At 48.3% G+C, this 11,458-nt stretch overlaps 1 protein-coding gene across 1 annotated transcript; it reads left to right on the forward strand.

Moving 5' to 3' along the window:
- Positions 1-5,732: 5,732 nt before the first annotated feature.
- On the forward strand, positions 5,733-11,232 carry PIM2 (Pim-2 proto-oncogene, serine/threonine kinase). The gene is made up of 6 exons (XM_066580456.1): positions 5,733-5,866; positions 7,349-7,455; positions 7,540-7,590; positions 8,085-8,445; positions 9,208-9,384; positions 10,183-11,232. Exons 1-6 carry the CDS (start codon positions 5,827-5,829, stop codon positions 10,284-10,286), a joined length of 840 nt encoding a protein of 279 aa, XP_066436553.1. The 5' UTR covers positions 5,733-5,826; the 3' UTR covers positions 10,287-11,232.
- Positions 11,233-11,458: the final 226 nt, after the last annotated feature.

Consider the following 11,458-nt stretch of genomic DNA (forward strand, 5'->3'; position numbering starts at 1 on the left):
CTGCACTCAATCCACTATGTGTAATCGCACCCTACGTTTATTTATCCCCCCCCCCCCCCCCCTCCCCACATCCTTAACTTTATTGGTGACACTGGACATTGCACAGCTGAATACCTGCTGGTGGTTTTGCATAGATTCAGTTCCGGGAACATTTCCCCAGAACTGTCCTGTCTAGTTGCAGCGCTGTGCCATGGGAACATACCCCCGGGCTCTTCACGTTCCTTTTCATCCTGTGCTTTTGGCTGCTGTTGCCATTATAGGAACATTTCCGCATTCTGCTACTTTAAGCGAATTGCAGTTGTAGCAAATCTAGCCTATTTTTATGTATTTCTTTATAATGTGGAAGTGGTTGGGCTTCCTTCCACATCACTTCCAGTATGTGCGGACCAGCGCAGATAATTATAGAACGCGCTGCGGATTGGAAATTCCGACGTAAACAAGATATATGACAACATAAGGAATGTGTGAATGTGAATGGGTTATTTGGATGCCAGAGATCTCGCACTCCGCTCATGACCATGACTCACGGAACACCTAAAGTTACAGAGGTGCTTTACTGGCAGCTAGTCTGACGCTGAGAGCTCGAGGGTTCACACTTTGCATTTCTTTGGAAATGCTGAAGAATGCTTATGAAAATTTCGGAATAAACTTCTCTACTCTTTTCTCGCTTCCAGAAAACTCGGCACTGGGGGGACAACAACAAGGACGACCCTTTTGAGATCTTTCACACAAGATGGAATAAGCCGCACGACGCACCGTGAGCCGCAGCAACATTTCACCCCATCCTGTGTGAAAGACCCCATAAAGATCGATATGAAATTGAGAATAACGTGGCCTATACCCCCTCGTCCGGTCCAGCCTGCGCTGACTGCGCCCCTTAGGCCAAATTAATACGAGCATATAAAATTTTCGCCTGCATTGCGGCCGCACATGTTTTTTTGCATTTCCCACACCGGCCCCAATTTACTTTTTTCTGCATTTCGCAGGATCGGTGAAATACAGATTGCACAAAAATGGCGGCACACAGCAAGGCATATACAACATTAAACTGGTGAAACATGACCCTCACATCACACCCCCTTACACACGTACCCATTATAGCCTATGAAGCTATTCGTACATGAACCGATGGTCTGTCCAAATCTCATCCATTTTCACGGATGTGGATAACATGCCACGTGGGGGGGGGGGGGGTCATTACGCATGCATTCCGCTCTTGGCCCTGTAATTTATACCAATGCTCAGTGCGCATCAAGTAGTCCTAGAAGCGGTTCAGCCATCTTTGCTTGTCCAGGCCTGGAGGATTGCTTTAAGGAACCCAAAACCTGGCAGTGATCTGACACAGAAACCATTCCAGACCTTGGGTTCATTGCCAACATGACCGCACAAGTGGTGGTATAGCTAGGGACCCAGGGCATGGGGTCTGCAGGCTCACACTCTCCTGCCACTCAGTGTATGGAACCTCTAGAATTTCGTGAAGCAGTCTCCCTCCGCTTGGGGACCTCTTAGTATGCTGCACCGGCCTGAGCGGGTGCACAAAGAGCATTTTATTTCCTTTGCATTGAAAGACATTGCTTGATCTTTGTGCTGGAAGAGGACCTCTTCAAACCAACCTCTCCAGGGGGTCTTGGAGGAGCCCCAACCTATAGGGCTCAGGTGTTGATAAGTGGTGTCCCTGGGTGCAATAAGCTTTTGTATGCTGAATCAGTGCTGGTCTTCACCTGATGCAGAAAGCATACCCACAGCAGAAAAGCTCAGTCAACAAATACAGTACTAGAACCAAGCTCATAACAAATATAGCACCGGAACCAAGCTCAATACATAGATATAATACCAGTACTTGGCTCATAACCTAAACACAGCACTAGAATCAAGCTTGTAACATAAATGCAACACCAGAACCAAGTTCATAGCATAAATACAGCAACAGAACCAAGCTCAGTATATAAATTCAGCCCAAGAACCAAGCTCATAGCAGAAATACAAAACCAGAACTGCATTCTGTATACAAATACAGCACTGGACCTAAGCTCATAACATAAATGCAGCCCCAGAACCAAGCTCAGAATATAAATACAGTAACAGAACTAAGTAATTGTAGTGGAAGGGCGCTGACAGCGGTACCTCGTAACATCAGAGGTGAGGAGACAAAGCCAGGAGGAGGATTATTCATCTAGCTCCACAAGACACTGCTGCATGGAGGACAAAGAATCATCGGTCCAGGCGGACCTAAAGAGAGTGATCGCCCCCAGCCTACATCCGCCTGGTGCCCCCGTACAAGCTGGTGGCCCATACGAGCTGGTGCCCCATACGAGCGCATGGGTCACACTTGGCTAAGGCCGGCAATGCTGATGGTTCAGTCTGGGAACATAATGGGGACAGTTGTGACAATGACACCTGCCGATTTCACTGACTCAAATGATTACTTTCAGATCACATCAGCAGCCTTTGGAGACATAGAATAAAAACGTCTATTCTCGTGTTGTTGATTTCTGCTGTTTCGTGACAGAAATGATTGTATTTCTTGCTTCTGGCTCGGCACAGCCAACGTCAGATCCTTATCACGGGAAATTATTTTTAGGCTTCTAAAGAATACAGGAAATGTTTTATCAGCAAACCGACGGCTTCCAGCTCCACCCTCTGATATATAAATATACCACACACTCCACAGCCTCGGATTCCATTAATCCGCCACCTGATAATCCAGCACAGGTTCTCAGTGTAAACGGATCAGATCTTGTATCTGCACTTCATTCTGGACTGCCTTTGTGTAAAAGTGGGTTTTATAGAACTTTGTAAGCGGTCCCATAGTCCAGAATAATTGGATTCCACTACTGCTGGATTAAAGGAATTCCGCTATACTGTGTTTCCTTGAAAATAAGACCGACACCTAAAATTAGCCCTACCCTGATTTTCGGGGGACGACGACGCTTGAAATATAAGCCCTACCCCATAAATAAGCCCTAGATACACTACACGAAAGGAAAAAAAAGCAATACATTATCTAGCAGGCGCCATACGGGTCCTTCCCACTGGTCTCCGGAGATCCGGCGCTCTTGGTTCAGTCCTCAGCTGCCGACAGAAGATCGCTTGCTGGTAACAGGGTTCATAAACCCCCCTTCCAGCAAGCAATGGCTCAAATTGGTTCTCGAGCGCCGCGGCTGAGCCAATCAATGCAGCGCTCAATGAACCAAAGTGATGGCTGTGATTGGTTCTTTGAGCACTGCACTGATTGGTTCTCGAGCGCTGCGGCTCAGCCAATCAGAGCCATTGCTTCCTGGAGGTGGAGTTTATGAACCCTGTTACCAGCAAGCGATCTTCTGACGGCGGCTGAGGACTGAAGCAAGAGCATTGGAGATCGGGAGACGAGCAGGAGGGACCTGGACGGTGCCTGCTATGTAACTATGATAAGACATCCCCTGAAAATAAGAACCTGTGCCTCTTTTGGGGCAAAAATTTCTATAAGACAGGGTCTTATTTTCAGGGAAACACAGTATATCTTAAAGTTTGGATGGTCTGGAATCCATCGGACTAAAATGTATGTGAAACAGTTGTTTTCTGGACATGCATCCATCGAAATGTGTCACATTTTAAAATAATGGGGACTTCCTATACAGCAGTGGTCTTCGGGCCCCTTTAGGCCCCCTGTCCACGGGCGAGAGTTCGCCGGTGGTAAATCGCCGGCGAATCACGCCATCTGAAGCTTTCCATAGCATTGCTATTGAAAGCGCCGACCCTGTGTCCAGGAGCAGAGAATCATTGCGATTCTCCGCTTGCGGATGGCAATTCACAGAATGCTGCGAATTGCCGCGATTCTCCGCGGTCAGCCTATCTGTCAGATAGGCTAACCAGCGGAGATCCGTCTGCTGGCTCCTGCTCCGCCGTGGTATACCGCAACACCCGTGGACAGGGGGCCAAAGTGCAACAACTCCCGCTGCACCACTGATTGCCAGCACTGCCTTGGATGCTACACTTATGAGGTTGTTAATAGGGATCTGGATCATAAGCGCAAACACTGTGGCCTGGCAAGATAATTTATCTCTGATCCACAGATACATGATTAATGGTTCATTGCCGGGGTCCGGCTCTGAGACCCCCAAAGATCACGAGAAAGAAACACCTGGAGTCCGAATGGATGAATGGAGCAGCTATGCATATGTGTGACCACCGCTTCATTCACTTCTATGACGCTGATGGAGAGATCTTCATAGGCAGTGAATGGGGTGGTGGTTCTTGTCATCCCTGGGGGTCCCAGGATCAATTTATTTTGGTGGGAAAATCCCTTTAAGAAAAATCCAAATTCTTCTGATCCGCCCCCATTGCATGTCACCGTCCCATTTGCATGTGATGTGACTGTAGACAACACCTTATTGTACTTCTAAATGTGGGGAAACCCGGTAAAGAATCCCAAAGGTCAATATATGAGAAAGTTTGTTATTCTTCAATAGGGGGCATTTCAGGGGTTAACATGCTCTCCGTAAAACCCCTTAAAGGCTGCGTTCACACTGGGGATGTATTTTCCGCAGTGGAAAATTCTTAGCAAAATCCACATGAAACTGGTGAAAACGCTTTCATAAATGTGAAATGATTTGAAGGGGGGGCAGGACTGAAAAAAAAAAAAATTTATTTCCACTCTATTTGGGTGAGATTTCTTTAATCTCATGAAGGCGTTCGTATGAAACGCTGTTCACGTACGGCATGTAGATGGCGCAGCAGCTGAACCATCCACACCGGGAGCTGGCTGTAAGGGATAGCGGTGGTCCCGCTGCAACAGCAGGGATCGCAGAGTACTCCGATCCCTGCCGGTAACCCTTTACATGCAGCAGTCAATGTTGCTCATGAGGGAGTTCCTCTGTGACATCATCAGCCCCCTGCCAGCCATGGCTCCATCTATTATCGTAGGATCGCAGCTTCAGGTCACCTGCAGCGAAATCACAAAGAGAAATGAATAAAAATAGTAAAAAAAAAATCCATGTAAAAAGTAAAATAATATTAACCCTTTTTTGCCCAAATTTTCATTTATTATTATTTTTAATAAACTATAGAGATACGTTTTGGTGTCGCTGCCTCTGTAACGCCCCGCACAATAAATCGAACGCACTTCTATTCCTGCATGGCAAAAGCTATTAAAAATAAAGCGAAAAAACGCTTTAAAAAACGAACGTCAAAAATCCTTTTTTCCCTTCATTTCGCCTCCCAAACAACGCAATACACGTAATCAAAAAAGTCAGATGTACCCCGAAATGGTAACCAATAAAAACTACAGCTCATCACGCCCGCGTGCGATTTTGTTAACGGGAACATTTTAAAAAGTTAGGGCTTTTGAAAAGTGGAGGTGAAAATCCTTAAAAAAAAATTGCGCATCCTTAAAGGGTTAAATCTCATCCAATTGGCTCGTAACGCGCTACGAACGTCCACACGTAAATCCGCCGTGTACGCGCTTCGTATGAACATTTCCGAAACGTTGGCGTGTTCGGTTGTGTATACATGCGTGTCGTGGTCTGTGTACATCCTGCACACATGGCGCGCAAAACCCCTAGTAAACACTCTTTATTATGATGCTCTGACTCTCCCGCTCGCTCAGCTCGCTCGCCATTGGTCATTTTTATGCATTGTATTTGAATATTACCACAACACTGTTCTCTGATTGGCTATTACCGCAGTAAGCCACACCCCTCCCAGCAAGTAGTTGGAAGCTCAACTGTTATGGTCTTCATTCACTTGTTGCAGTGTGTAAGAGCAGGTGGCACAGCAGAGCCGGGACGGCGCCGAGTAGTAACAGCACAACTTTACCCGCTGGCACTTTGTGACCCCTTTGGTTTGGAGATGATTACCACCCTTCTAGACTCCGCGACCTCCAAGTCAGGTAAGACAACAGCCCATTGCTGGACTACCACCCACTACTGCTGCCGAGGGGAACTACAAACCCCAGCCACATAGACATTGTAGTACTACTACTGCCATCGGGCGGGGGGCACTACAAACCCCAGCCACACAGACATTGTAGTACTACTACTGCCATCGGGCGGGAGGCACTACAAACCCCAGCCACACAGACATTGTAGTACTACTACTGTCATCGGGGCGGGGGGTACTACAAACCCCAGCCACACAGACATTGTAGTACTACTGCCGCTGCCGCCGCCGAGGGGGGAACTACAAACCCCAGCCACACAGACATTGTAGTACTACTACTGCCACCGAGGGACTACAAACCCCAGCCACGTAGATATTGTAGTACTACTACTGCTGCCGAGGGACTACAAACCCCAGCCATGTAGACATTGTAGTACTACTACTGCCATTGGGCGGGGGGCACTACAAACCCCAGCCACATAGACATTGTAATACTACTACTGCCATCGGGTGGGGGGGGGGCGCTACAAACCCCAGCCACACAGACATTGTAGTACTACTGCCGCCGCCACCGAGGGGGAACTACAAACCCCAGCCACACAGACATTGTAGTACTACTGCCGCCGCCGCCACCGAGGGGGAACTACAAACCCTAGCCACACAGACATTGTAGTACTACTACTGCCATCAGGGTGGGGGGCACTACAAACCCCAGCCACACAGACACTGTAGTACTACTACTGCCGCCGCCGAGGGGGAACTACAAACCCCAGCCATGTAGACATTGTAGTACTACTACTGCTGCCGAGGGGAACTACAAACCCCAGCCACACAGACATTTTAGTACTACTACTGCTGCCGAGGGGAACTACAAACCCCAGCCACGTAGACATTGTAGTACTACTGTTGCCGCTGAGGGGACTACAAACCCCAGCCACGGAGACTGCCCTGGGGTCTGTAGTATCATTACTGCCAAGATTTACGCGCTGGGATTTGTAGTTCTACAATGACTGAATGTACCGTCAATCAGTGTATTGAAAGCATTATTACGGTTGCACTTCTATATCGCCATCACCAGCCGTGGCGCAGTACTGCAGACACGATGTGCGGACCGTCTGCTGCAATCTTGCGCTGCGGCGAGTTGCTATGTGTCAGTCACTGACACAGTCTTGGGTGTTGGCGCGTGGGAATGTGCGTGTTGCAGGGATGGAGTCACACGTGTGCGGACTTGTCGCTCCAGGTAAATCTGGGCAGCGCCGATTATGTCTGGGTGCGAAAAAAAATGACAGGATGTGTTGAAATGGATATCGTTATGTCAGCAGCGGATGGAAAACTACAACTCCCATCATGCTAGAAGAGTAGTTACTCAGCAGATGGCGAGGGCGGCTCATCTCTAGGGACGTACGCCATGTTTATGGCGACCGTATACGTAAATTACCCGCTCCCCATATCTACCCCTTTTATAATGCATTTTTTGATGTTGTCCTTACAGGAAAAGACAGGACGTGTTTCGAGAAGTTGTACCGATTGGGGGCCGAGCTTGGACACGGCGGCTTCGGTACGGTGTACGGGGCGTGGCGACTGACGGACCACATGCAGGTGAGCGCAGGAGGACCCCCATATTCAGGGTCTTCGCCTATTGCTTTCTGTACGGCGAGACTGACTGATCTCTTGCTCCCCCAGGTGGCTGTGAAGCACATCAGGAAGAGTCGTGTCACGGAATGGGCTCAGCTGGTGAGTATGGCGTTGGCGGTCATTAAATCAACGGGGGGGGGGGGGGGGGGGGGAATACGGAAATGTTTATTTTTGTTCCAAAAACGGAACTGACAGACAGAAAGCCGGAACGCAGATGTAAACGAGCCTTTAAGCCGTATTTACAAGGGCTATTTCCTTGCGGAACTCACACGAGGAGATAAGCCATTAATTTATACACAATGATATTACTTTTATGGTACAGTCATCATTGGCGCGGTAATCGCACTAGAGTAATACCCCCATCATGCATGTTTCACATTCCTTAACCTTTCTGAGCTTCTTATTCGCTCATTGTCGCCCCCTACTGAGAAAACCACTTTTTTTGTTCCATTAAGGAACCCTATTAGCCTCAGAATTGATGGGATGACTCCTTTGTTCCGCACTCTACTGCCCCCTAGGGACACAAATCTGTATAGTTTAAGCAATTTTCACATATGACTATAATTCCTAATTTTGTCTTTTTTTGCTTTTAGGGTACTAAAAGAGTGCCCATGGAAGTGTGCCTCATGCTGAAGGTGAAGGGCCACCCTGGCATCGTAGAACTCCTGGACTGGTTTGAGACATCTGACGGCTTCCTGCTGGTGATGGAGATGCCAGAACACTGCCGGGACCTGTTTGATGTCATCACCGAGCAAGGTCCCTTGGAAGAAGAAGTGGCGCGCAGTCTGTTCCGTCAGGTGGTGGACGCCGTGGTGCACTGTCACGCCCAAGGGGTCACCCACAGGGACATCAAAGACGAAAACCTCTTACTCAACACTCAGACGGGAAAGGTCAAGCTCATTGACTTTGGCTCGGGGGCTTTACTTCGCGATTCCACCTACAATAACTTTGATGGTGAGTAATATGAAACTAGATACATGCAGCCATCATCTATATGTGTTATGGGCTCCTGGTGGATACAGTTTACCTGCACTGATACACTGTAACAAGAGATTTATGCTGCCATTGTATTTAGCAGCTGTCTAGACTGGATACAACTGTAGCAAATCCTCAGCTGTGGGGTGTTTAAAAAAGGGTTCATCAATAGTTGATCAGCGAGGGTCCACCGCTCGGGATCCCAGTCTCCGTTGTCAGTGCAGACAGCAGTGGAAGCAGATAGCGCAGTCGGCACTGCAGCTGCCTAGGTAGGTACTGAAAGCACACCTCTCATTGGGTTTACTGGGAGCTGTGTCTGCAGTATCAAAGCAGGCCACTGCCATACAGACAGCGCTATTGCTTCCCGAACCAGCTGATTAGCTTGGATCCTAACTGGTGGACCCCATCGTTCAACTATTGCTGACCTATTCTGAGGACCCCTTTAAGGTCTATACATTGTTTCAATCTCTGGTTATTAACCGGACTGTTTGCATTCATTGACAGCAAGCAGAGATGTTGAAAAAATGTAAATAATTGAAACACAAAGTATATTAGAAAGTTGCAGAACTTTTCCTTGTAATAAATAGCGCCTCGCTTCATTCTGCACTGGCGATATCGGTGAGTCGTGAGGCTCGGAGTTCCTCATTTCTTACACGTTCCCACCAAAGCCGATAGAGTAATGTGTATAGAGACCCAATTGTATCGGACTGGTCAGTGATGGGACTCTTGTATGTTCTGCAGGGACTAGGGTATACAGCCCGCCAGAGTGGATTGCGCTACGGAGGTACAAGGCGCTGCCCGCTGCGGTGTGGTCTCTGGGCATCCTGCTGTATGACATGGTGTGCGGGGACATTCCATTTGAACGGGACCAAGACATCCTCCAAGCGCAAGTCGTCTTCCGAACCAGCGTCTCTCCAGGTAAGAAACAACAGCGGGAAATATGCTGGTGCTTTGCTTTCATGTTGGCATCGGGCACTTCTTTCTGTAGGGGGGGGGGGGGAAATATTCACTGAAAGCCCTGCTGTCTTCATCACTTCCTGGCACTGCCTGTACCCGCTTAGGGTATATTCACACGTGGCAGAAATGTGCAGATTTTCCACAGCAAAGTCTTTAGCGTAAACCACGCCAAAATCCGCACTAAGGTCGACTTCACACGGGCGTATTTGTGCGCGCCGTACGCAGAGAATAGAACCCGTGGATTCCAATAAATTAACCTTTCTGTATTTTGCACGCGCATTTCTGACGCGCCAAAAAACTAGAATGTTATATTTTTTGCATATTTGCGTACCAAAGGTCTTCAGAGAAGTAAATGGGGCTGCGCAAATGCGCACGCAATATGCAAGGAGATGCGTGATACGCTGCGTAATCGCACTGGAAAAAGAACACATCTGGAACTCATTAAGACTAATTAGCCATTTCAATCGGTGCGCCTGTGTTTGCCGCGCGCAAATGAACACGCCTTGTGGGTGTAAAAACGCTGATGCATGCGCAAAAAAGCATCGTTCATTTCACAAATATGCAGCGCTCAGGCGAGCGCAAATACACATATACCCGTGTGAATCTGGCATAAAGTACGGAATGTGAAGCGGACCTTAACTCAAAGGGTGAAATCTGCTGGGAACCCGCTGTAAAAGCCACGTCAAAACCGCATTGCTCCGCCCCCTTGCGCCTGTTATCCGTAATACTCATCATGACTTTATTTTTCTCTCTTTCCAGAATGTGAAAACTTAGTCCGCTGGTGCTTATCCACCCGTCCCTCGGAGCGCCCCTCCCTAGAACAGATCCTTCAGCATCCCTGGATGAGCGAGACGCGCACGTGAGCGTTAAACCGTGATCCGATAGACATTTGCGAAACGCCAGGAGCCACCCTGCCACTAGGGGGCTCTGTATACAGTCAAGCACTAAATGACTACCTCGAATGCTGGATGGATGGCAGCAGTTTGTAGGTCCGCGGAGAGGAACCGCAGCTGTGAAGGACTGTAAGGTTAATTGGACAAACTATGTACCGGATGTCCTGATGGCGCCGTCACGCCCGGCCCTGACTCACAGCTTGTGCAAACAGAAGGAAAAAAAGGTTATTGAAGTACCCGGCGATGCGGGCCGCGCCGTAGATCATTCATAACGAGTCTGTGGGGGGATATTGTAGAGCTTGGTCTTTCCCAGCCTCATAAATTGCAGCATGCGCCATTTTTTTCGAAGACGCAAACAAGCAGAGTGACTATATAGGCGCAAACAATGGCGCTCATGAACCACAACCTAAAGCGTTCAGCATATATATGTATGATATTGTCATGCCCATTGTCGGTCTGTCGGCCGTATTCCACAGTCGCGGTGCACAGACCGCCAATTGGCGCAATACTTTTTACGTTCATCGGTACGATAATGTTGATATATACGCTTTTACAGAAGAAATCTGACCACAGAAGAAAATTTATGGTCAATCTAAATGAAAGGCGCATTGGTGGCCTCTTACTAGAGCAGAGACAAGATGGAGGAAAGGCCCACAGCAACCAATCAGATCAGCTGGGCGGGAGAAAGGAGAGCTGATTGGTTGCTATGGCAGCCCTTCCCAGTTCCTGAGGCCTCCATTTTCTGGCCTGGGTTACTCAGTGCCACCATTATAACCCGTGACTCTGTGAGGGGCCGCGGCGTCTTTTGTTGAAAGAGTAAATACTTGTGTATTACCTGAAGACTTGTATTATCTGTATATAATGCACTGATGTCGGCAGACATGTTTCTTATTTAATAAATGCCTCTTATTTTGTACACGACGCCTTCTGAATGTGACAGAAAATCCCAGTAATCCAAATGAGTATAAACAAGTGACCCGGAGAAAGAAGTCCCCGAGTCGCCCCATTCCACCGGTTCTTCATTATGTTAGACTCCAACATGGCTGACATCCACTAGGGTGACCCCCTCCAGTACTGCCCCCTGAGGTACACCACTAGTTACAGTGACCCCTCCAATACTGACCCCTGAGGTACACCACTAG

This window comes from Eleutherodactylus coqui, chromosome 10 (assembly GCF_035609145.1).
Source record: "Eleutherodactylus coqui strain aEleCoq1 chromosome 10, aEleCoq1.hap1, whole genome shotgun sequence".
Classification (NCBI taxonomy): domain Eukaryota; kingdom Metazoa; phylum Chordata; class Amphibia; order Anura; family Eleutherodactylidae; genus Eleutherodactylus; species Eleutherodactylus coqui.